This window comes from Atta colombica, unplaced genomic scaffold, assembly GCF_001594045.1.
Source record: "Atta colombica isolate Treedump-2 unplaced genomic scaffold, Acol1.0 scaffold254, whole genome shotgun sequence".
NCBI lineage: Eukaryota > Metazoa > Arthropoda > Insecta > Hymenoptera > Formicidae > Atta > Atta colombica.
In genome coordinates, this window is record NW_017259353.1 from 1,751,261 (window position 1) to 1,779,243 (window position 27,983).

Consider the following 27,983-nt stretch of genomic DNA (forward strand, 5'->3'; position numbering starts at 1 on the left):
TGGATATCATTTTAATAATAAGACACGAGAGAAACAAATCTAGAATGAATGTAATAAAAATGATAAAGTATCGAGCGTCAATAATATGGAAGAAAGCTTTGTGTGGGTTTTGTGTGTCATGTGCTTTATGTGTGCGTGTGTGTGTGTGTGTGTGTGTGAGAGAGAGAGACTCTTTCTAAATATTATATCTTACCTCTCACGTTCGAGATACACAGTATTTAAGCATGACAAGTATTCAAGCTCTGTCATTAACTGACATATAGGAGGAAAAAGGAAAGGAAATAACCGAAGTGCGGTAAGCGGTGCATCGATCGACGGTCACGGAATCTGCGAAACTACGAGCGAGCGGGAGAAAGTTCTCGCGGGATGCATGCGCAATTACAGCGAGTGATAAAAGTGCCACTTAGCACTATAATCTGCGAGTATTTTTACGTCCTTTTGATTTGACAGAAAAACGACGGGGCAACGAGAAATCAAAATGCCACTTTGCGCCGCAATTTGTCCATGCGTTTCCACATCGCGCTGGCATTACCCCTTTTTTTCCCGTGCATAAAACTACTCGAATTACGAGCTCTTCTCGCGAGAAAACAGTTTCTTATTTTTAACGCCACGTCGTGTGAAACATTATGAATTCGAGACTGCAAGACTGAATATCTATTCGATTTATTTTTTATGTTATCATTTTTACATATCATCAGAAATTTTTTATATGTTCTGTGTTTTTTTTAAAACGAAAATTTTATTTTACTTTCAATAAAAAATTTACTTTTTTTACTTTATTTTTTCTCGCGTTAAATAAGCTATTTTCTGATTTGTATCGTGCATTACATAATCGTACATAACATCCTATGTAGATGAAGAAAGATATAGAAGAATTAACTTAACTTTCGTTTAAATTTCATTTCATCAAAGGACTAAATGCTTCATTAAAGAACTTTTAAAACGCACAGTTTCGGCGGCAAACCATCCGCTTTAGGAAGTACCCCTCGAAGAGGAGAGAACAACATCGGGTACCGCCGAAGCTACGCGGTCCTCTTGTCGTCTAATTGAATGGCATTTTATTTAGCACAGTTCCCCGCACTCTGGATAGCCGCTATTTACCTCAATTACGTAATTCACCGTACACAACCGGCCGCGCAGCTATCCACTATAGGCATCGCATCGCATGGTGATGGCGCAGTCGATGGTAGTAGTGGTAGTGTTGATGGTGGTGGTAGTCGACTGATGACACGTGTTTGCGCTACCGCCGCCATGCAATTAGCCCCCAATGTAATTTCGCGCCATAAGAGCGTGCCATGCTCTTTGGCCTAGTGCCGTTCCCGTGGGCGCATCGGTACACCGGTATTATGAAGAGGGAAGTGATTTCGTTTGGGACACGTAAGGAAATTTGAGCCTCGTGCCGTCTTCGTATTTTGTATTCGACGCGTTTTTGTATATTGATCAGATTAATTCGTCATTAACATCAATTTCCATCGTCAATATCCGTTTTGCATATCGCTTTTAAAATTAACATTACTTCTAAAGTACAATAATTCTTAATAGTTTGCTGTAGAAATTTCTCTCCTGTATATTTACATCTAATTTCCAAAAAGCTTTTAATCCAATTCATAGAAAAGTGTGAAGCGTCTTTATTCACAATAACGCATGTTTGGAGAAAAAAAATATTAACATTTATATATTTTTATTTCTTATATGTTAAATATGTTATTTTATGTATGAAATATAACTGATACGTTTTACGTCAATATAGAATTGTAATGGAATGCAAAAACTAGGTATTTTAAAGTTATATTATTTATATTAATACTTTAAATATATTTAAAATGTCATTACGAACATAAAATAGAATTCCGCTTAAATTTTTTTATATTACTGAAATTTTTAAATAAACATATATAAACATTTCTTAAAATATATTCACATTTTCTTCGACATTTATATAGTTATTTATTATCAATAAAGTTTTGTAATTAAATTCTTCAATATATCTGAAATAAGTCCTCGCATAATTGAAACATCGTCTGTATGTCAGTGAAACGTGACGCAATGTTAATAGATGATATATAATTTAGCAACTAATACTATTGTAAAGGATAACCGCGCTCAAGACAGTAATTGTGCTTGCTCTGTCTGATTAAGCATAATTATAATCTAGAAAGAAATGTCTCTAGGTCACTATGCTATGACGATCAATTTCTGTTTAAACCGCATTTCGCGTCGTGTAGGTATATTTTTAAGATATGACTGAAATTTTTAATAAATTTATTTTTGTATATTATCAATAAACTAATAAATGAATTAATATTTTATATTTATTTACTTAAATTAGCGCTTAAATTAATAAATAATTATCGCTGTTCCTGTACGTGTTTAAAATTTTTAAATTTAAATTAATAATATCGAGATAATATAATTGATGTGATGAACGTATATCTAATCATCATAGATTTCATGTTTAACAATCATATAAATAAAATCAAAAACACAATTAATATTGAAAAAAAAAAGTTTTAACAAGTCACTTAACGAAGTATATCAGATTATGCAGAAAATGTTTTACTCGCTCGTTTATCATCAGTCATCCGTGAGAAAAGAGCTCAGCCAGGCGGCACATAATAAAAGTTATTAATTTTAATTACAAATGTAAAGAATCAATGAAATCATATCTAATCGCAATTTATATTAAGTTAATTACACTAATAAGTTACATATAACATGGAGATCATGATTAATAAATGTGTGTAAGTACATACAATTAGATTATCCATGAATCTAATCTATCTCTACGAGAGTTTCACGACGCATTTGTAAATATCGGAAAAAATATTTGCTTTATTAGTTTGTATGATCGTCTTATTTTTTATTCTTCATGCTGAAATTTTTTATATCATTGCTATTGTCGCCTACATATATTGTTTAATACAATTAGATTAATTAAATGCAAAACAAATAATCTTTATGTACCCACACAACTATTATAATTATTTAAACTGTTTTTATAAAATTCTCATAATGACATTATATTATACTAATGTACTTAATAGTATTATACTTATAATTTCAGATATAACAATAATAGCGATTTATGATCGAATACAATTTATACATCATCGTATAAATAAAAAGGATAAGTAATTGTTTAAATAGCATTGATGCAACACATTGATGCAAAGACCATCTTTTGAGATTTAATCGGCGAGAATTATTGTCAAATTTATTGGCACTTTATTATCGCCAACCTCATCATTGATGCAATCACGATGGTGTATATACTTTGAAGCAACAAGAAAAGGGAAAAAATATCGCGCCTTTTTTATATACTCCATCTTTTACCAAAAGTAGACGCCCTTCGTATTGAATTAATGGGCGGAGCGAAGGACATCCTTTGCTGCTAAAGTGTCATTGCCAATAATGTTTATGCGATCAGCCGAAAAACTATAATCTGGATTAGAATGCACTACATTTCAATGATTCTAATCTAGACGAATCAAAGGAAAATCTATCTTAATAAAGATCACAATCTATAAAGAAAGATTTAATACATTATATTTCGAAATCTTAATACATATTCCTTTGAATAGTATTAAGTAAATATTTACTTATAGTAAGTAAATATTCACCCAATGTAAAATAAAAGTTAAATCAAATTAATGGTTCTTATATCAAATAAATATATGTTTACATTTAGTAAATATTTATTTAGAACTATTCAGACAAATGTTTATTAAAATTTACTATCATTTTTTCATTAAAAAGTAATGATTAACTACTTTTTTTTATTTTTAATAGTAAAAACACCATATATATCGTGCAATGCTTGTAATACTTAAAATAAGTAATTAATTACTATCTTTTAATAATAAATTGGCTAGTAATAAAGTGGATTTCTACAAGGGTTAAACATTAAAAATTTTCTATGAAAATCATTGATACGCATAGTAATTATTTAAAAATTTATCGATCTCAAGTTTAGTACATTGTGGATATTTATATTTATAAGTATTTACATATCATTTACGCTTATACGTATTTTGGTGAGCGATAGATATTTGAGTTAAAAGTAGAAACAAGATACAAAATGATTGAAAAATAAAAGGATCAAGAAATGAATAAAAGTAAAGAGTACGCTTACATATGTTTTAATAAATGTAAACTAGCGAAAGTTAAAATTTATTTTTTATTTAAAGCATTTAATTTAAAAAAGGGATTCATAAATTGATATGTTAGCACTAATGATTATTCTTCACAATATATAAAAAAGGCATACAACTATGTATAAGTTTCATGAAATCAGAAATCTGAAGAATCGGCAAATTTTTTTAGAAGAAAAAATATTTTTCTCAAGAAAAATAATTTTAAGTGATAGTACGTGAAAACAAAATAAATTTTTGCATTGCAACGGATGTATAATAAAGTAGCACAGCGAAAAATAGAATATCAAAAAGTCAGTGGCCTCATATTACTGAAAATCTCATTGACCTTGATTTTTCCTTAAGGATTTATTGATTTTGCCTCGTTGAAGCTAAGATACTTAGACATCTATTATCAAAAGCGAAATTTAAAAAATAATTATGATATAAATTTGAACCGATAAGAATAAATGTAATAATTAAATAAGAAAGAAATTTCATATTCATTCGAAAATAGAATCTTAATGTTTGAATATTTTTATGTGAATTTACATACATATTTAATTCTGAATTTATATACATTTCATATCTGAGGAATTTAAAAAATTATTTTTGAAAAATTGGCAAGAGAGAGAGAGAGAGAGAGAGAGAGAGAGAGAGGGAGAAAGGGAATTGGACAGATCAATAATAAAATTATAAAGTAGCTTGCTATTTGCACGTTGCTACTTATTTAATAAACACAATTTTTCTATTGCTGAAAATAGATGCAATTATGAACAAAATTTTTACAAAAATAGAAACTAATAGACTCTTTTTGCTCGTATTCAAGACTATCAGTTTTAGAAAAGTATCACGAACATACGTTCATCTAAATTCAACTGAACAATCGAAAAGTACTCAACAATTGGAATGTCACTCATCTCTCACCTTCTATCACAGTGACTCTGATAGTGCGATTTAGTCAGTGAATCAAGCAAGTTAAAAAGAATAAACAGACGCAATTCTGTGACGCGTAATTCGCGTCTGATGTTTCTAGTTTCTTCCTCGAGTATATCTCCGACGATATCAGTTAGACCTAATACGCGCGACGAACGAACGGACTTCCCCAGATATACAAAACACCTTCGCGTTGTCGGTCGCCTCGAGGGCGTCCGGGTGTACATGGGCGTGGTTATTCTCCAAGCAACTCCCATTTGGACACCATAATGGCCTCCGCAAAGCCAATCATCGTCGCGGATTTCATATACAATTGGTGGGGAGTAAGATGACGTGCCAATCGTAAACGTAGCTGTCGCTCGTTGTAGGCGTGGCCTTGAGTAGCGCCACCGCGGCGACTTTCAGAAACGGTGAACCGGGCTCCGGGGAGAGGCTCCGGCTTCATTATGTATCATTATACCGGTCCGCGCCGCGCGGTGTGCACTGCAGTTACTGGAACCAGGCGCGCGTGTGTGCTTTTCTCTCTTCTTCTACGCCCTGGTCTCTCGTCGTCGTCTTCTTCTTCCCTTACCTTACCTTCTTCTTCGTCCAGCCGGTACGGAACCCGTGTATACGTCGAGCCGTGCACGATACGTCTCGTCGACCAAGTAATCGTGGCACGACGCGTGTAAAAACCATATCGTCGCCGAGGAAGTGCGCGAGCGCGCGCTCGGTGTCGCGTTTGTATACGGCGGTGCAATTAAATTGGCGACAAACGCGAGTGTCGGGATACACGCAACTGCGATAGATTTTCGGCTCCGTGCGGAACGAAGCCGAATCGGAGAGAATCGCAATCTCATCCTCGTGCTTGCCATCCACCGCGCGGATGATCGCGGACCTTGACGCGGTGACGTTTCGTAACGCCGTTCGTTCGGCGGAGTCGAGACTGTGTTGAAAAGTGATCGAGTGAGACGTTTTCTTCGACTGGTGTAAACGTTTGTAACGTGAGTGAAAAAGACGGATATGCCGACAGTCTGGTCACGCCGTCGCGGCGCGTCTCTGTTTGAAAGCCGAGCGACGACGAGCTGACGCACGGCAGCAACCGAACAATAACATCGACGCCATCGACGGACTCTTTGGTCCGACACAGTGTTTCCGCGAGGACTACGCGTGTGAAGTGGACGGTGTGACAAATGGTGTCCGAACTGATAAACAAAAGCATCCAAAACGTGAGCCCGACGGATAGTAGATAAGGATACGTGTAACAGAGGCCACCTTGAAACAGCCAAAAGTGTGAATCCTGCAGTGCGAGTCCCTTGGGAAAACAAAGGAGAAGTCCGTGATAGTGCAACTTGAGGAAAGTGTCGAGCGATCACTCAAGTGACACTCCCGTCTTCAGCTCCGCAGTGTAAATTCTAGAAACTGAGCTGGAATTCGAAAACGCTCAACCGCGCCGGATAGAGGTTAACTCTCGCGATCAGATGACGACCTTCCGCGCTCGTTCCGACACTCGGTCGAGATAAATTGTACGGGGCACACGCGCGGTGTGTGCTCGTCCGTATAGAGAAGTCCCAAAATTCGGGCCCCGTACGGAGGAGGATACGCGACGGTCGCGGCGGCGACGACGTCGTCGGCGAGTTCGACGGCGGCGAGGACCGTGGGCTGTGGCGGCGGCATCGACGTTGTGTCTAAGGTGGAGCGTCCGGGCAGCACGACGACGCTCAATTTCACGGATCTGGGGAGCCCATTCGGGGCGGGCGACCCCTGTCCGTCGAGTACCCCGACCCCGAACAGCATGTCGGGCGGCGGTGGACCGACCGGTGGCGGCGGTGGTGGAGGCGGCGGTGGCGGTGGTGCCGCCGGTACCGGAGGCGCCGGCTCCGACATGGAGCAGCATCTTCATCATGCCGGCCTTGGCTCGGTGACGCCCGGTCCACCCGGCGGTAATGGCGGAGACAGCACGACCTCCAGCACCCCGGTCTCCCAGAGTGGCAAATCCGCCTTCATCGAACTCCAGCACAACAACCTCTACAATCCGGCGACTCTACGGAGCGGTTACCCAGGTGGACATAATGTACCTGGCGCGCATCAGTTTTCGCATCAGGTCGGCTCGCTGGCGGCGCATCAAGGCTCCGGGCCCGGCAGCGGGAATCAGCAGCACGCGGACGCGGGCTTTCCCAGTCCCAGATCGCTCGCCGGATATCCGTTCGCGCCCATGCACCAGCACAACGCCTACGGATATCACATTGGAACGTACCCCCAGTGCCCCTCGCCGCCCAAGGACGGTGAGTACCCCAACTGTATGTATTCGCAGCCTTTTTTATTCCTACTCTTAGATTACGTATATCTAGTTAACGTTAATCGGTGAAATCTCCGTTTCTTGCGACTCGGATCAGTGTCTTGTGCCGACGGTGGAATATCGCGAAAAAAATATGATAATGTAATTTGGTGCTCGTCAGTGTGAATATCGTCGGAGTGATGTTTGCGCGAAGTGATGTTAGTGCAAAGTGAAACGGAGATATTCATCGTAGGGCTCAAGATGAAAATGCATCAACGATTTATGGCGTTACCAAATTTGGGATGTATATTAAAATCTCGCGAAAAACATTATATTGATTCTCAGCAGAAAAGAGCTTTGCTATTGTTGTAAAGTTCTTTGATGTAATTGATTTATACTCTATAAAACTTTTGGAGTGAACCTCACTCTTAAAGATTGAAAATTGAATCAGACTCTTTCTCAAGACTAGCTCAATTTTCACTCTTTAGAGTGAGATTCTGCTTCAGAAAGAATTCAGAGAGTACATTTACATTCAAGAACTAAGGGCAACAATCAATGGTTATACATTCAGCAGAGAAAGCAGCTTTGCAATTGTTGTAAAATTCTTCAGTATGATTGTTTTATATATTTAAATCTAATAAGAAGAAGAGTAAGAGCAATCATATTAAAGAATTTTATAACAGTTATAGAGCTGCTTTCTCTGCTAAATACAGCCAATTGTATTAAAGAATTTTACAACAGTTGCAAAGTTGCTTTTTCTACTGAACGCAGCCATTGATCGCGCTTGGTAGAAGTCAGTGCTTAGTAAGCGCGTTTTGCATCAATTGGATTATTCTTTTACAGGGTTGATCACAAAATTAGAAATCACATAGAATTCTTGATTAAAAAATTAATTTATGTTACATCTACGTAGTTACGAAATAGCAATTTAACAATTAACAATGCAAGCAGTATCAGCAAATTAATAATAATTTACATTACTAAATTGATCTCTCAACAAAATATTTAACATATATTTCCAAATCAGGATAAAAAAAAATTTGAATATTATTGAAAGTGAGGGAAAATCAAATTTTGTCAAGAATTTAGAATGAGGAATTTGTGACACAACTCTATTTTAGATCTGAAAGAACAGTCTTATCTCAGCAAAGAAAACTTTCAACAATTGCAAAATAAACGTTCTATTGAAGATGACATTTGTTTGTAACTTAGGAATAAATAAACTAGCATGAATCAGAAATTATGTCATATTTTGTGTCGAGAATATTAATGACTCAAAATAGAAAAGCTCTGAAAGTTAGCTCGAATATTCATCTTGAGCCCTGCATTTTAGATAGTAAATAAATAAATAAATATAGAGATATTATCTTTCGAAGTCATCCATCATCGGTGCCCTAATACGTGGACGACTTTGAGTTTCGAAGGCGAGAGTATTGTGCCAGCGTTATAACATTTGTCAAAAATGATACGGTCATCTTGACGCGAAGTAGAATAAGACGACGACAGACGTTTCCGGTGGGTCACCTGTATTTCGCATCGTGGCGAGCGCTTTATTACTATGACTTTTTTATACGGCCGTAGGACTTTATTGTCGGTTGGCGAATGTCTTCATCACGCGCAAATAAATTTCCGTGCAAAAATAAATGTGGTACGCTTATATAAATGTGATATGCGACGCAAACTACACAATCAGATAGCTGTTCCACTGTTGTAGAAAAAAAAGAAAACAGTCAACGTTTATTGCGATTCGTCCACTCGATTCCTATTTACGGTTCCTATTGTTACAGACTTTTGAATCAATCACTCACACCCTTATCTTCCGTGACATGACTTTTTCTAAAAAGAAAATTTACAGTACGAAGCGTTATAAATTTTTTTATATAGGTGATCTCTGTTTCCATTGTGAAAGTATGAGATCTTTAAAAGAGAGACTTTAAAAAGAAAATTTAAAAAATGAGGCGTGCGAAAATCTAAAAGATACAAATAAATATGCTTATAGCTTTCTCTTCCCTGTGTCTAAACGTATCCCAAGAATCTAGAGTAGCAGGTAGCAGCCAATCGACGTTATACCTATTCTACGGCACACAATGCCATGAAACGAAATAAGATATATGACTAGGATGACTTCCACCAAAAAAGACCATAAAAAGTCTCGCGAATCGCCTAACGAACGAGACAAAAAGGTTCGGGATCAAACGGGAGCAGTTGCAACTTTTTCTTCAGGAACTCTTTTTGCTCGTACAAATTTTCTTTTCAATCACCTTCTTCTCTCGTGTTTTTACCTTCCTTCAGAATCGCATTAGCACGATGTAATCGCGACTTTTATTTTACGCGCGAAATCACGAGTCAGCTAATTACGATCATTATCGGATTCGCCTCTTCGTCGTAGATCGCGGAATCGCTCAAGGCACTATACGATTTTACGATAACTAACTTTAAAATGTCTTTTTAAACTTGTTATCATTGGATTTTGAAAAAGCTAGTTAGTTTTCGCTATCTTAGGATACTAATTAAGATTTATACGCATAAAATAAAGAAAATATAGCAAAAGAGTCGTATTATGAAACAATAAATGCATATTTAACTTAAATTGTTTCCATTGATGATAGGTTGTCTTGTTATCTCATGGAAATTTCTATTTTATTTCTCTGTTTGAATATATTGTATCTAGCGCAGCTCTCTCTCTCTCTCTCTCTCTTTCTCTCATAATCTAAACATAATATGACTATATACACATCCGCATCGCGAAATCGCGTGCTCAAGATAACTTGTTTCACCGAAGGAAGTCCGCATGCTACGAGGCTCCATGCTTGGTCGATCGCATTTTCAAATATATATAGTCTGGAGTGCTGACTGGAAATATTCTGAAGTCGTGGCAACATTCGGCGGATAATTTATCGCGGCCAACATACGCGCGATGTATGGAGCAACGAGAAAACCCCCGTTGGCGCGCTTAAGCAAACGTTCGCCGAAGGTAACGTATAACCAAATAGCGGCGACAGTTCGCTACCCTCCCATCCGAGGCTCATGAATTCGTAATGACTGCCGTGTGTCCACCATTGCGGCATGTGGCAACCTCTCGAGAAAGTCCGGCGTTTCTACATATAATCCACTAGCGGGATGACCCTCGCTCCGGCGTGCGGGCAATTTTCGTGGCGCCTTTCTTGAAATTACCGGTGATCTCCCGACGAAAGCCGCGAAAGGGTTCGCGATGCGGTAGGCAAACTTTTCCGCCAACGGAAGGAATCAGCGTGTCATCGGGCGCGATGCAATTTTTGTTTTACGACTAGCGAGCGAGCGAGCGAAGAAGCGATCGGTCGTCAGGGGGTTGAATTCTCACGCACGGAGGGTTGCGCGGAAACTTGCATTTCGCCCTTAAATTGCCGATAATTCCTCCCTCCCTTCCCCTCACAAAACGTATCACTTTTCATAAATCGCATAGCAGCAAAATGCATATTCTCGATTTGCTTCGCGAGCTGCATCGTAAAAACTTCTCTATCGAAGGGTTGACATAACTTTGGTATTTTTGCGAAAAAGTTTTCTCGGGGTTTTCTGATAGAGACGACAGTTACGTTATCGTCGCGATATATCTCAGAAATACGTCAGAAATACTCATGGCACTTTTACTAAGGTATTGTGCAGAGGCAAGTATACATTAGCCTCTAGAGACTCTCTCTAATCAGAGTCTGGATACGAATCCGTTTTGTATGCGGGATCTCTAATTTTTAGCAAAACCACGCGAAAGAACATACATTTACTATTTTTTCTCTTCCTGTTCTACTTTTGTCTTATCTTTTTCTGTCTCTCTTTCTCTAATTTAAAAGCGCATTTTATCATGATTTGTATTTAACAATAGTTGCCTGATGGCTTCTTATTTATTCCAAATTTTTATCTTGATTATGATATACTGATTATTATGCTTTATCTCTTAATTAGCTTGTATTTAGCAGGAGAGGTCCTTAACTAGTTTTTCATTTCTTGAATATCTCAATTTGTCTTTTTGAGATTTTCATATTCGTTTGTTGTATATTACTTTTCTTTTCTAATCTTATTATTTTATACTTTAAATACTCTTTTTGTGGTTATAGTTTTTTAATTCTTTTAATGTATTAATTTATATACTTATTATAATGTATTAATGGCAAACATTGAAGGGAGTGTATTCCAGAGTATCAAATAAAATGGCGATTCAATCACTCAATCTCTCTCTTACTCTCTCTTTCTCTCTCTCTCTCTCTCTCTCTCTCTCTCTTTCTCTTTCTCTCTCTCTTTCATACATAATTGCTTAACATGATGGACCAATCAAGAGTGATTGTTTTGTGTCTTGACTCTGATTAGAAGAGCTTTAATTTAAACAAACGAATGCGTGATGTAAAAGTCGATATCATAAAGATTACGGCACTTACAATTAGTTCATTCAGTCGATTAGTTGAAGGAAAATATGAAGTTACAATAATGATCCGTCTAATTGCTAACGAGCACGTCATATGTTTATATATTTCGCTCAGAACAATTCCGTCATTTATCTTGGTGTTTTAACGAGGCGCATAGCTATTTGTGATTATTTCAGAACGATTTTGATTATGCGATTAAATTAACAGTGACATGGTAATTGCAAGATATATGTACAATATTGCAATATTATAATAAATTTGCATTTTTTTATGCTCAATTGATTTAGAGCGACGCTTATTCTTAAAATCATAATTTAACTGTATTTATATAATTGAATTGAAAAATAATTATGCGAATATATTAAAACTTGTTTAAGTTAAAGTATTTTTTAATAACATTATTTAGCACCATTACATAATAATTTATAAGAGGAAAAAATTAATAAAACATTAATTTTAAATATCAATAGATATTATTTATATTTCTTGTAGAAACAAACAAATAAGGCGGATAATATATAACCTCAAGATAGTCAGAGTTCAATAAACTGCCACACATTGCGCAAGTGTTTAGCTAATAAAATATTATCATTATACCTTTCACGCGCGCGGTGAATAAACTGTAGTAGAGAATGCACTTCATAAAAGTGATTTATAACAAAATCGTCCGCACTTACTCGACGCTCGCAAGATCGATCTCTTGATCGTTGCATCGTCACGCATGAAATAAGCTTACATAAAATCCATGAGTGGTACATTAATAAGTGAATGGTATCGGTTGAAGAATTATTAGAAATGTCGAAAATTTCTCGACGAAATTTTTCATCACGCACACGATGCTTTTGATACAAACACTCTTAAGTATTTCGCTTGCTCACAATCAACGCGTAAATTTACGATTGTAACATCGGCGCAATTACAAACGTTTCCTCAGCTTGTAGGTAGAGTCGTGCTTCGGCGGCGACGCCGCGATTATCGCGGTTGTTCGCGTTAAATGTTTTTAGACAGCAGTTCGACCAACGCTAATGAAGTTGTCTGTGGGATTATACGAGTATCAGTGAGGAACTGCAAGAACGTAAAGGGAGGGTTGTCCACGCATACATCACTTGAGATCCACGTACACTCCAAGTACACTCGGCGCCTTTGCGCACCTTCGAGCAATCTTATCGTCGCGTCGCGACAAATGAACCGGCCATTAACCGACTTGTCCGCGCGTCCGCGTCACGCCCGTTGTCCTTCTTCCCTTCGAATGAAGCTGAAACGTGGCTAAAGCTGGAATCCAATTAGCGGGAGCTCTTGACTCTTCTCGTATCAAACGGAGGCCCCGGTATCTCGCATCAGTCACCTGACATCCGACCGCCGCGCTGCCCGACTTAATCCGGAACGGTCGAAAGACAATGCGTGTTCCAGCTCTGAGTGATGGATTAGGTATTAAATGGTTGTTTTCACAAGGATTAGGTGGATATACTGACCTGAAGAGCACGCCGACCTGGCCTTTTTCAAAACCTTGTCGATCCACGCTTAGTTGAATTGCTTAAATTTGTACGGAAATCATATTTTTTTAGAAATACTCTCCTAAAAATATTTTTGTAATTTCCAGAGTCGAATTTTTAAAGTAATAAAAAGAAATTTAAAGTAATAATGACAAGTGTCAAGAACAGGACAAATTTAATAGAAACATATATTCAAGAATTTGAACAAGATTTCATATAAATTAATCCTAGAGATACTCGAATAATGTTATTGTCAAAATATAAAACATGTAATAGACAAGCTTATTAAAATATTAGTAATATCAATTTAACATCAATCATCATTTAAAACATATTTATTTTCGAATTTAATTATTAAAAGACTTTTGATTTAATCAAAAAATGAAATATGTATAATAGAGCAACTTATTTAGAAATTATGAGTTATGAGCATGATATCCAATTCAGAAAATCTTTCAAAGCTACGAATTTCTTAATAGCAGCCTCCGGCCAAAGGAATGGAACGTTTTCATTCTCAGTTACGTTGAAATACAAAAAAATCAAATCAGAGGAAGCTTTTTCATCGTTTCTTGTGCGCAATGTAGTAGCGATGTGGAAATACAAGATGTCGGTTCAGCGACAATGTTAGACAGGCTGCGTTAAGTCCAGCCTAGGGCAGAGACGGACACCTTGTAATTTCGAGTTCTTTGGATTGAGAGCCGCGCGCCTACCGTGTGATTATCAACGTCGCATTAATCGGTCGGTAGGCTTATTATCATACATTCGGTTGAGTTTGATTACGTGACTCTAAAAAGAACCTTCAGCGATGCGAGGCGGAATATACGCGCGTGCACCGCTGCAAAGTGCTACTTTGCAGCAGTTTCTGCCGCTACCGCGCACTTCGCGTACGCCTCGGTGTTAAAAACTATAACCCTAGCCTCTCTAGTTTATCCCCTTGTAACGTGAGCTCTCGCGGAACGGCGTGAGAGAAAAAGTGCATCCATAAAGTACCTTTGATTTTTCACGCGCAAAGTTACATTTCGCCTGTTTGACTTCGCGTCGCCTCAACTCGACTGTAATTAATAGTGGCAGCTCATAATCGTGGCTAAAACGTCTCTATAAAATTTATTGCGCACTATATTATGCGTCGATGCACTGCACGACAGTTAATTTGTATCATGATAGAAGTGAGATTGAGACCAATTGAAAAAGATTTTCCATTTATAAAGAATAATTAACAAAGAAATTTATATTGTATAATTATTTTAAAATCAATCCTAATTATAGTTATATTATTTTAATGTTGGCGAACAAAAATTTGCGCTACAAACTTCAAAATTCAAGCAACTGTAGGTAATTTAAAAATGAATTAATCAAATTAAAAAATTTAAAAAAGGTTTTTAAAGTTTAAAATCTTTATTTTTAAAAGTTCGTTATGTCTTGTGAATGAGTATAATTTTACATATAAAAAATTTCGAGTTTGACAAATGAGAAATTTTCTTCTCACTTTGTGAGCTTGTCACGTGCCTAAAAAAAAAAAACTTACGAAAATTTTCGATTTTCTAACGTGAAAGCTTAAACTTTTTCGAACATAAAATCGTTTTTAAAAATGTTTTTTTAAAAATTTTTTATCATATTCGAGTGTTAATTTAGCATGTGATGATATTATTTCAAGATTTCATGTTAAATTAGTATTCATACGTTTCTTAGTTAAGTCTTAGTGTCAAATGACGTAATTTATGAGTAAGCGAATAAATAACGTATTTATGAGTAACTAAAAATAAAGTTTTAAAACGTAAATTCTACGATGAATAAATAAAATGTGGGTAAATTTTAACATCAATCATCATCAATGTTAATTTTACTGGAAAAAAATATGTTTCCATGTTTGTTTACAAACTGTGTCGATATTATCTCTTTTGTATTAATTCTCTTACATAATATTTATGTAACTTTCTAACATATTCATCTTGTATTAAATTAACCAAAAAATTTGAATTGGACCGTTTGGAACATGCGATTTATTTAAATTCGATATATTTTTCCCAACAAGTATTACATATAGTTGTCTTATTGAAGAGATTTTAATTTACTTCTGTTGAGAAACGAAAAATAAACGTCACGTTTAATATTAATTTAATATAATCTAATATGCTTTTCCATATCCTCAAAGAGTTGAATCATAACGTCAAAGAGTTGGGGGCGGCTACATGGATATTAAATATCGCACACACGCCCAGTATCGCTTCGAAATTGCACGGGGAAGATAAACATGAGCGCAAACACGCGATTGCATCGCCATGGCGCGATGTAACTTGGTTGGAAAGTTTATGGGGATCATTATTGTCTCTTTTACGCGCGATCAAGGCCTCCCTATTGATTCTTCATTGATCCACAGCTTATCGATTCTCTGTTGCGATCCGATTTCAAGTACATGTATAAATCATATACGTGACAATTTGCCGTAAAATACTCTAATTGTAATAGTCGTGTTAATTTTCACAGAGATGAAGAGAGAGATTTTCGGTTTGGATTGCGTCGTATCATTAATTCGAAGTCTCAGCATCGATATCTTTGTTTATTTTTAGTGCCTTCCTTCTCTCACTCGCGAACAACAAAATGTGCCTAACGTTGTAGTGCTAGAAGTGTCCATGGCTCTCCTCTCTCTCCCGGGAAGGCCGCCCGCGTCTCCCCGATGAAAACACGCAACATCGTAATCGCGATATAAAAATAATGAAACAGATTCCGCGCGAGATAGGCGGCGCGGGCGCTGGCATGATGCGCACCTCTATCGAGCTCTACGCTACTTCATTGCATCGCTTTAAGATTGATATATGGCTCCGTAATTAATTACTGTGCCGTTAACACAGTGTAGGGCTTTCTTCCTGCCTCCCACTCTCTCTCTCTCTCTCTCTCTCTCTCTCTCTCTCTCTCTCTCTCTCTCTCTCACTCACACATACTCTCTTTTGACATAACAAGAGCACGCATTCTCTACGTTGTGCTATTATCGCTAATTATCGCAATACGTATGTGAATTGAATAATGCATTTATTTTATCAGATAATTACGCGCGGCTTGTCGAATAAAATATTCCTACTGTGTTATTGTTTTTCGAAAAAAAAACGCGTCATTTCCGTTTATTTCGATTCGATAATTAAAACTCCTTGAATGCTTCAGCGACCTTTACATTTTACGTGATCTCCGGAATCGTCCGGATAGAAAAATGACTTCATTAATCGTATAATACAATGCTTTGTCACAAAAAACAAAATTAAAGAAATATTTTTACGAATAAACTAATGAAGTGGCAAATTGTTTAAATGTTTTCTTCTTTTCTATACTTAAATGAGGTTTTTCTAATATAAATTTGTCAAATATAATTTAAATTCTTCATTGTCTAACACATTATTAAATAATTTTTCAATTAGCTACAAAATCTCAACTATGCAGAAAAAACGATTTTGTTGAAATATTTAAAAACTTAGCCAGACACTGAACTGTAAATAATTTTATTAGATTATCAAAATAATTATGTAGGAAACTTAAACGTTACGAACAAAAAATCTTGATATTTTAGCGACTATCGTTCATAGTTATTTTAATAGATTCTAACAAAATTATTTTTAGTTCTGTATTTAATTAATGATTTAATTTTAGATGCTTTTGAACCGTTCTTTTCATCACTTTATTATAACTATCCATATCAAATTTTCTTCAAGAAAAGAATATATATTTCTTTTTAATAAATGCTCTTTTTAATATATGTATTATAAATTATAAATTTAATATATTATAATTTATAAATACTTTTATCCCCCTATTTTTCTCTACTATTTCGCGATAGACATCTCATCTTGAAATATTCGCGATCGTTTTATTAATGTAAAAAAATCAATAACCGTGTCATGATCACTGTATTATATCGTGATATCAAAATTACGAATCAGGTTTTAGTTTAATTTTATTTTTAGTTCGTACGCGAGTAGTAACGAGGATTCTGAAAGTTGATGTTAGGGTGGTGCATGTTCGCAGACCTCTCGCCATTGGGTGATAAAAGCGGAAGCCTCGTCGACGAGCTCGGCGGTGGTGGCGGTGGTTCCCTCAGGAACGGCAAGGGCAAGAAGATGAGGAAACCGAGGACGATTTACAGCAGCCTGCAATTGCAACAGCTCAACAGGCGGTTTCAGAGAACGCAGTACCTCGCGCTACCGGAAAGAGCGGAGCTCGCGGCTAGCCTCGGACTCACGCAAACGCAGGCAAGTTCTATCGACATTATAAGTCAAGCAGACTAGAGCGCAAGCTTCCCACGACATAGTCGTGCAACGATAAGTACCTCTTATCTCGCGCTACTCGTGACAGGTTGGCGTAAACAAATTGCGATAAACGTAAACACAAAATATAATTCTTTGCCAAAGCAAACATACATATATCGGATTTTTATGTTTTGCAAACTTTAATTATTTAATCACATTAGAATAACGTTATTTATTTTAATATATTAAGATTAAAGACAAAAATTATTAAGAATTATTGGAAAAGTAATTTTTTTTATTGAATTTTATATTTTGCTCTTATATATAAACATAAATAATATTTTAATTTATAAGATTATATTTGAAAGGTCCATTCGAATATTGCGATATATTCAGCAAAACACCATATATTATGTTAATATACCTCACGATATAGAAACCGTCTCTCTATATACATATTTTACCTGGAACTTTGAGTTGTAGTTAGAACAATATCGTGTTGACAAATACATTTGCACCGAATGATAAAATATCTGAGATATATATTTCCGCGGGCAAAACAGGTTTTTCACTCCGATATGGATTATCAGGAAGTACTGTCGGAAAGAACCTCTCGAAATCGTGTAAACGAGTGAATTCCGTGCGAATGACAACGCATCGTACACGACGTTTATCTTGCAAATGATGAGAGACTTTCGCGTCGTGATTAGAATTTTGCATTTTATTGAAATGGCCTGACAATCTTTATTTTTTTTTTACGATGGATGGATCCAGTTGCGTGGTCGGTCCGCGGTAACGGGAGCCCGATAAACGGCATCTGTCAGCATTATCGGCACAAATGACTTTACTAAATCACCGATTCGCCACGCCCTGGACATCGGGGATAGGGTTGCCGTCAGTGTCCAGTGTACCGAGGGAAGGAAAGAGAACAAGTTTCCAGGCTAACGAGGTGCCCATAAATTTTCTCTTGGCGATCGTGCGAGTTTTGCGCGAGCTTTCCACGCGGGCGGGGCTTTATGCGCTCGCCGGCAAAAGATTTTTCGCCAATTATCTGTCGCGCGGTTTCCAATTAACGATTTATTAGCGAAGCTCGAGCTACATAATTGGAGAGAAGTTAATTGGCTCCAAACTTTTCCGTTATAGATTTCTCGGATAGACGATTTATCGATGAGTCAAAGTCCGCGGCTAATTAGAACAATTTCGCCGGACAATTCAAATTCATTCGGATTAACAATCATAATATCGTGTTGGTAGTTTATTAAGTACCGACGTAAAATTAGTTTCTTTATGTTACTATTGATTTGTGTGTGCGGTCTGACGAGATTACACGTTCCTTCGGACAAAATTATGCGTTTCATTGACTGATGCGAGACGAGATGGAGCAATTTTCGCGGTTGCTCTTTGTGCGTTCCTCACCCCTCGAAGAAGTGTGTGCACAATCGTCGTGGCGCAGCGCGTAACTGCGTATCGCGTAATCATGGGATAACTGGCTGTCGTAGCTGGTTGATGTCGTTGCAGGGGGTCCCGGACCGGATAATTTCATTAGACGAAGCACCGCGGGGAGTTATTCTCCCCCCCGTGAGCGAGTGAATCGAGCGCGACGCAACCTGATGAGCAGTCGGCGTCTGGTTGTTTACTAAATACGGTTGTTCGAAATCAACAGCAACCGCATGATCGAGAGAGAGAGAGAGAGAGAGAGAGAGAGAGAGAGAGAGAGAGAAGAAAATTAAATTACGAAATCTCGGCAGATTATCTATTACATCTTCTATACATCAAAATATAATCCGTTATTTAATTTCCGTCAGCGTAGAATTGATTGACGCAACAAACTAGTACAATAAAAAATTCGATAAATGTCAACCTTCATATATACGATTAAGTATATTGGAACGAAAAATGAAGTTTTAGATTTCTCTTTTCGGATGAGTAGAAAAATCTGCAATGAAATAATTGAATTTCACGTCGGATACCACCGTAAATTTTCTTTATTTTGAAATATGGGGAGAATGACTTCTACCTTTTGTCAAACACTCAGCGGCTGCATGTAACGAAGAATGTTCCGCCGCGCGCGATCGGTGGAGCTCTTCAGCAGGCACCGTGCATAATCCGTAATCGTCCAATCAAGGCGTTCGACCAAGCGCCTCTGCCTCTGCACTCTTGGCCCTGCTACCGTCGCGCACTGGCTTTCTTGTCATCGCCACCAACATGGCGCCTTAGCCTTCAGTCTCTTCCATCTTCTCCTCTTTCCTCGTCCCCTCTCTTCCTTATACCACGACAGCCTCGTCGTCCTCCCGGCAATCTCCCCTCGCACATTTCCCCACCGGCTCTCCCCATTCTCCTCCTCCTCTTCCTCCTCCTCATCCTCCTCCTCCTCCTCCTCCTCCTCCTCCTCCTCCTCCTTCTCCTCTTCCTCTTTTCCTTTAGCCTCGGATGAATAAGAGAGAAAGAGTAGCAGGGAAAAAGGGGACGGGAAAGGGAGGGCGAAAAGAGCGGTGAGGATCCGAGGTGAGGCCACGCATCTCTTTTTCTCCGGGGCCTCAATTTGAGGACGTGGTAGCGTTCGTGCCGCCGGTATACACGTGATACACGAAGGGGGTCCAAGGGGGGAGGGGGAGACCAGAGGGATCGGGAAGGACGGGAAAGGGGAAGATAGCAGGGAGTACTCTTCTTGTACACGCGAAGTACATGGGCATACGCTCTCGCTCGCTTCTGCGGATGTATACGTAGGGACGTGGGCACCAACACGCCCGTCTGCGTTCTTGCCACGTACCTTGGGCGTGGTGCTTCCTTTTTCTTCCTCCTCGCCGCGACTAACGTGCCCGATCTCTCCTCATTGGCCCCGGGAATGCGAACACGTCGAAGCGAGATTCGAAAGTCGCGGGAGGGAAGCGTGAGTACACCAAGTGAATTCGAAATTTTGCCGTACTCCTGGTCCATCACGGGGAGGATGCGACATTAACGTCCTCGTAGAAAGAGAGACTTTTTATTATTTCGTAGAAAATAGATGACTCGATTTAGAAAATAAAGACTCGTGATATAAATAAAATAGATTAAAAAAATATTCACTTACATTTTGTACTCTATATATAATCGATCGTAATACTAAATTTATTTTTATATATAAAATTCTCATAGCAAAAATAAATTTTATGTTATTTATATAAGAATCATTATTAGATATATATAATTTTATATTTAAAGCATGCTTTATAAATTATTAAGTCGCACACAGTTTTGCTGTGAAACTACTGCAAAGAAACTAATAAGTAGAAATCACGGAGAAAATTATATAAATATGAAATACGAGTACGAATTAAAGTAAAGACGTCTCGCGTTCAAATTCTGTCATTGAATTACCGAATGAAAATAAATTACGCATTGGAAAACTGCCGCGAAACGCGTTCAAGGTCCTTGGGGATTCAACCACCGCACGCGCGTCATGTAGTTGCGCACGCGATACAACTTCGCGGAAAAGCATCGCACACATCATCGAAAACGCTGCTCACACAGTAGATATACGCACGGGTAATTATTATTCATGCATCAATGCATTCGCGAACATGAGTAACGTACACCGCGCGCGTTCACTGTCGTTCATCGTTATCTCAGTATTGAGATTCTCTGTAAGAATTTATGAAAAAGAAAAAAATATTAATAAATTAGTATGGCACAGAAAAGGTATGCAAAACCATAAGAATTTGCAAACTAGATTTTCAGACCAATTTACGAATCAGATTTACTATGAATTAATTAAAATCTTGTATTTTTACGATGTATCATTGATATCTTATAAATATACATGATTACAAGTGTTATTTGTCGAAGAAAAAAATGTTTGAATAATCGAAATATCGAATATTTGTTATCCTTATATTATCTGATTATAGAATAATTTTATAATTTAAAGATATTGTATACGTATGTTAAAAATCTTTTAAGAATATTATACTGAAGAAAAAAGATTTTATATTAATGGATTTTATATATTATATTATTTTAATTGAAAATAATTTCGTTAATTCACATAACACTACTAATGAAACAAATACATCATGCTCTCCAATAAAATTTTATTCAATGAATTTAAATGATTATAGGTGATATATAAATTCACATTAAATTATTTACAGTTCTAAGACATTTTTTGTTTAATAAAATTTTATTTATTTCATTATTAATATTCTTATTATGTAAATCAATAAGAGAGAGAGAGATTATTTTCAATTAAAATAATGCTGTTGATATAACATTTTTTTTCAGTGTATAAGTATAAATCCTTATAAATTCGATCTTTAGTTTTCGTAATCCGAAACGAGTGCAAAATTACTTTATGTCAACCAATTTCCAATCCTTCATGTAAAAGATTGTTAAACATGCTGCAGCGCAAACCACGTGAATATACGAGATGCATGAAATGACGTTGGGTTCGGAGAACCTTGATCGTATCCGTTCCAAGAGAGCGAAAGAGAGAAGCGGATTAGCCCAGATCACGTTCTTAAGATCCTATATTATATCCACTCTCTTGACCAGTCCTCTGTGTATCTTTCTCTCTCCCGACTATAAAATCATTACGCGGTTTTTCTCCCTTTTTCCGGCTACCGCCGTGACACCGACTTGCGAAATGCGTCCTCGTCTTCGTGGCAGACGTCGATCCCGCCGATAACCGGGCGTGTATGTCTCCGTTCTGTATGTATATCTCCACCTTTCCCTCGTCCACCTTTCCCGCGCATTTATCAGCGTCCATTTATCTGCCTATCACTGCGGTCGCTGTATACATATATAACACAAACACATACGTCGGCAGTCCGTAAGCCTTTCGTTCCGTTATCAGACCAGATGTGTTAGATAGCGGACATAGTTTCTCGCCGGGGAACAATGAATCGGATAATTAATCATGGGTATGGTGTATCGGATCACCGGGGTCACCGCCGGCCCAGCAATAAATCGTTGAATTTATGAAAGTGTTATTTATTGAATAAATGTGGCGGATATACGAGATGCTCGAGCGATTTATTATGTAATACGTGAGAGAGACGATGCTGATCTGTATCTCGATACATTTTAGATTTCGTTCTTTTCCCAGATTTTTGTTTACCAAGCTAAATATGGATTAAGAATTAATTATTGGAATTTATTAAGTTAATTGCTTACATGTAATTCGATTTGATGGGCGTAACATAATCTTATATTCCAAAATTTACATCAAATGACACTACTGTATTTTTTTATTATAATTATACAAAATATTATAATTATACAAAATATGCAGATTGATGCTTTATAATTAAAATTATGTAAATTCGAATAATTTTTAAATAAATTTATAAGTATAAAAAGATTTAAAATGGTCTAAGCTTCGCTGAGAACGAAAAAACCTAATTATTTAGAATGGATTTATAAAATTTATCGATGATCTGCTCTATAGCGACTCTTTCGCGCTTATTGTCACAGCAAAAACGAAAGGTGGTAAAATCAATTTCTGGTTAAAGAATAATGTGAACAAGATAATTGATGATTCCGTTCCAATGTAAACTATTGAACGAAAACTTAGTTTCGTTGCTAAAATCGTTACATCATTGAAAAATTGAACGTGGTTGCATACTGGGCGATTTCGCAGGGGTTGCAAACTCACGCGTATGTATAGCTATAAGTTAATTAATCTCCTAATTAATTAACCGTTTTAATAAGGAAAGTGTCGACAGCTCGCATATAACATATGTGAAATCATTCGAGACGCCTGGGAATTCAGGTTGGGAAAAATCGATAAAAGTAGAGAACAACTTCGTTATTTAATGGCTTTTCGGAACTTGAAGAAATCCGATGAAACATAACGTACTTCACATCATCGTGTAAACTTTTTAATCGAGATTTACGAAGTTTGGCGAAAGGTTTAGCTGCGTGCTTGACGCGACGTGAAGTCCGCGTGAAAACCTGCTGCTTTCGATGAAGTTAATTAAAATACTTTTCTGTTTGTGCGCCCTTCTCCGCATCTGCAAAGTTACTTAGAAGGGAATGAAATGAATATATACGCATTACAAATAGTGACAAGAAAATAAATAGAGAATTTATCGTTTATTAATTTTTCTAATTTCATAGATTAATCAATTTTTCTAATTTGATAGACTAATTTTATAAACTAATTTTCTAATTTTATAGACTGAAGAAACATAATCTTTCAATATTACAGAACTACACTCCACTTGTTAGATCTCGTTAGATCTCTAGAGTATACCTATGTACCGCGGGAGAGAAAGTATGCTCTAGTTTCGTGATATCTTTTATTTTTAGATTTGTCAGTTGCTTGTTTTTACATGTGTATTCCGTTTAGCTGCACTTATTCCAACTTATTATTCTAGGCCTTGGCCCAGAATAATAAATTTACTTTTTTATTTGTATGTATAATTTTTCTCTCTTTTCTCTCTCTCTCTCTCTCTCTCTCTCTCTTTCGTCCCTTTCGATCTTCTTGTACTCTAGCCGACTAACCAGCATTGATCCCGCTTATCGCGATATTATCTCATCGGTCGGCCCGTGCGTGTCAAGATAGGGATGTGTCCATCGCGCGCGATCAACTTTAGCCGTGCGTCGCGCACGCACGCTGCGCTCACACGCGGGCCCATGTCAGGCCATTCCCGCCATTATCGATATGTACAATAAAACTAATACAAGTTCGACCGACGTATCGCTATCGGCTTATATCTGTCGATCGCCGTCCATCGGCTACAAATAGGAAAGTTTCGCGGTGCACGCGATCTTCGATGCAATACAACTTATTATTCCGACGACTCGCGTGTACGCGCGTTTACGAGTATGTTACGATTTTAACGGATTTCTTCGCGGGTTCTCCGCATGTGTGCGTGCGTGCGTGCGTGCGTGCGTGCGTGTGTGTGCGCGTGCGTGCGCGTGCGCGCGTCTTTCGCGTGCGACGCCAAACGGACTTGCACTTACATGTACTTTTATAAACATAGATAATTTTTTATAGATATATGATAAAAAAAAATGGAGGATTTTCTAGGCGATTTTCTGCCTCGCAGTTTAAGATCGCTGACGGTTTCGCCGATAGCAACCGGTCGAACTTTCCCCCATATCCGATGAAGCTTGTAATGCGATTGACGTTTCCGTTGTTTAATAGAAACGTCGCAGTTAGTAGATCGATTCCACCACTTATGTCGTGTACTTTCTTCTGTCATTAACCGTGTATCTGACAAAATATACGGTTGTTATTCTTTAAATTATCAAGTAATGATACATATCACATCTCACGTGCAGTAAAATCTCGTTTTAATTTCCTAAAATTTTATACAAAGCTCGCCAGATTCAAATTTTCATAAATTCATTTGATTATACATACGAAAACTAAGAAAAAATCCATAAGAAATCCATCAAAGTCCATCGAATTCTAATTTACATTGATGATAAAAAATTGTTTACCGACCTGTTTGGTTGACCTGTTTTCTCGGAAAGCGCGCATTAATTTCTTTTGCACGGTGGCGTACTAAGAAACTTCCCTTTCAAAGTAACATTTCAACCTGGGACTACGATTTATCCGTTACCGTACTGCGATTTTTTTTCACGCTTTGGCATTACTCATACGCGATCTATAGGGAAAATGTATAGCTATTTTTTAGATTGATATCAGCGATCCGGTATTGCGAGTTTTTCTGGCAAAGTTTGTACGAAATCTCCCGACGCGTTTCGCGCGTGTCATTTACACGTGACGCAAATGCAACGCGCGATATCAGGTTGATTTCTTATACGATAATAATTAAATAGCGTCAAATGCGGCGTGAATAGCAAGAATCCGCTAAAGCCGTATCGAATCATGATTACATCAACGGCAACACGTGCGTCGCAAAGAAATTATCCTTGGATTACGTCCAGTAATTTACATTAAGTGCGGAACTGTAGGCATACCTTCGCCCGCCCGGCAGCAAGTTTTTGTAACTTTTTGTTATTTTCTACCATTCCCGTCTTCCCGCGTAGACGATGCGAACGCGACAGGGCTTATTGATTTTTTTTTTTAAATCTACCGGAGACAATGGAGAGGCAAGTCATGACTTGGGTATGCTCAACGGAAGGCTGTGTCAACCTGTCAACGCGCGATGATCGCGATTGCAATGCTGGAGCCTCTTTCTCCTGCGCGCTTCAACTTGTTGCTAGCATAAGAAACATTATGAAATTGATATTTAAGAGTTACATAAATATATAGCTGTAATTGTAAGACTTTCGTGATCAGAAAATTATAGTAAACTTAAATACAATTTAATATTATCGTAAATATATACAAGGAAAGAATAATTTTGATATAAAAAAATTTGCTAAATCTTAATATATATTTCTTTGAATAGCACTAAGTAAACATTTACTTAGAATAAATAAATATTCATGTAATGAAAAAATTATATTTAAATTAAATTTTTGGTTTTTGTATCAAATAAATATATGTTTACATTCAGTAAATATTTACATAGATTATTTAACAAATATTTATTAAAGTTTTGTATTTTTTTCAATGTAAAGTATCTAAAAATTTTAGTAGGTACAGATTTAAAAATAACTTTTTTATACTATCAAAACAATTATGTAGAAAATTCAAATATGATGCTGCAAAAGGTTTCAAGCAATTCCTTTATACATCCTATATAATTATTTTGATGATTTAACAAAATTTTAAAATATTTCAGCAAAACGTTCTTTTCATATATGTTTTTTTTTTACTATACAGAGTAAGATACAATTTTGAACATGGTATAATTCTAAACGAATTATAAAATAATTTGAATTTGATAACTCTGATCTCATCGTACGGAAGATATTGAAGGATATCAAACAGAAAAAAAATCAAACTTGAATTTCGAAAATTGGATTTAAATTTTATTTCGTTCAGAACTGTTCCATATTTGAAATTATATCTTATCCTATAATTTTTTCGCGTTCAAAGTCCGAAGTATGATTGGATAAGAAATGCTATTTTAAGTGATGAAAACTTCATATGACAGCGGAATATTATCCGCGACGGAGAAAGGAAAAGAAACCGAGCGAAGTACCGGAAACTCGTCCCTTTTTTCTTCGTCCGCGGCGTCTCATCTCGACTCTGCCTCGTCGTGACGTTTCTCTTGCCGTGCAAACGGAGGCTAATAATTATTTTCACGCACTGACTCGTGTATGTATTCACGTTCGTGGGACGATGGCGTGCATCGCGATACCTCCCACGGCGCTTCGAATGCCAATAATTATACAGTTCGATGTTTGCAGAAACAACGCGGTGAGTCGCGATTCCGTTAAACGTGAACTCGAACGCGGAGCGAAACGCATGGTAAAAAAAAAAGAGTCAAAAGGGTTTCTCACGGATTGTGATTTCTTCGACACGATTCGCGCGTCTCCGAAAGATTCGTGTTCTTTATTACTACCTATTGCCTGCAACATGGGCTTTCTTCCACGAAGTCGTGGAGAGATACGTGTAACGGATCGTTGTGCGTCTTAATGACATGTGTTTCGTTGAAGTTACGGCACCTAATACGCTGTACGTATTTAACCGCGATAGTCACGGCGTCACGCGTGAAACGCTTGATAGTTGTTAGCAAAAACGCGGAGTACAGGTTTAACGAGTGAAGAAGTAATCAGTCGTGTGTGAATATATAATTAATATGAAATAAGTAAGTGAAATAGGAAGTAAAGGGGAAAAAGAAAGAAAAGATTCTAAAGTATATTTGTACAGTCGGACATACATTATCTTCGTTGTACATCTTAAACCTGTTAGAGAATTTTCTTGATATTTTCTAGGTGCTTTAGTACTACTTAAATATTTTACTTATTCGCGATAGCTTAGCGGAGATGAATCTCGTCCTTGAAGAGAACTCACGTCGGCAAGTTCCTCGAGAAGAGAACCACGGCCGAGCGTAGAAGAATTCGCGCAAAACAGGCTCGAGGGGTTTTCGAGCGGCGGCAGCGCCGAGCGCGGCCTTCCTGCCTCCCTCGTGCGAGGAATCCCTTCGCGGCGTAGAGAGAACCCTCTGCCCCGCCGTACCCCGCCCTCTTTTCCCCGACCTTCCCCCCGTCGAGGAGAGATCTTTCAGGAAGATCACCGGCGGCGCACGCTGCGCTTCGTTCGGCGCTGGCTCGCACCTGACTTGGCCACGGCTGACGCCGCCGCGGCCCCGTTGGGCCCCGTATCGCGGATGATGCCGGCTACGTCGTTGAATACTGTTGAATACTGTGAGGCGCGGCGGCGGACCTGCCAGAGAGAAAAGAAGAGGAGAGAAAGAGAGTGGGTGGTAAAGAAGAAATAAGGGAGGGAGCAACACCCTTCGCGGGGCCAGCTTGTGAAGTACATGCACACATGGTGGCTTCACTCGCCCGCGCGCACGCACACGTACACGCATGCATTATTTCAATGTTGGCAGTAATGCCTGTTATTAAGCGATGATAATGATTGGTATTATCGCGGGTTGGGAGCAGGACTGGTAGCAGCGGATATAAATCATCGTTACTTCCTCCTCGCTGGCAGCGCCCGGGCTCCGCCGCGGCGCGGGGCCGGGCGGGGC

The 27,983-nt window shown here is 37.7% G+C and overlaps 1 protein-coding gene across 3 annotated transcripts in view; it reads left to right on the plus strand.

Moving 5' to 3' along the window:
* The first annotated feature begins 6,067 nt into the window (after positions 1–6,067).
* Positions 6,068–27,983, plus strand: part of LOC108689091 (homeotic protein distal-less) — an 88,243-nt gene continuing 66,327 nt past the window's right edge. For 2 of the 3 annotated variants that reach the window (XM_018195710.1, XM_018195712.1), the window contains exons 1-2: positions 6,068–7,345; positions 17,222–17,445. In XM_018195710.1, coding sequence (XP_018051199.1) covers positions 6,841–7,345; positions 17,222–17,445 — 729 coding nt within the window. In that variant the 5' untranslated portion in view covers positions 6,068–6,840. The remainder of the gene's footprint in view (positions 7,346–17,221; positions 17,446–27,983) is intronic. The other variant, XM_018195711.1, reaches the window with a different exon arrangement.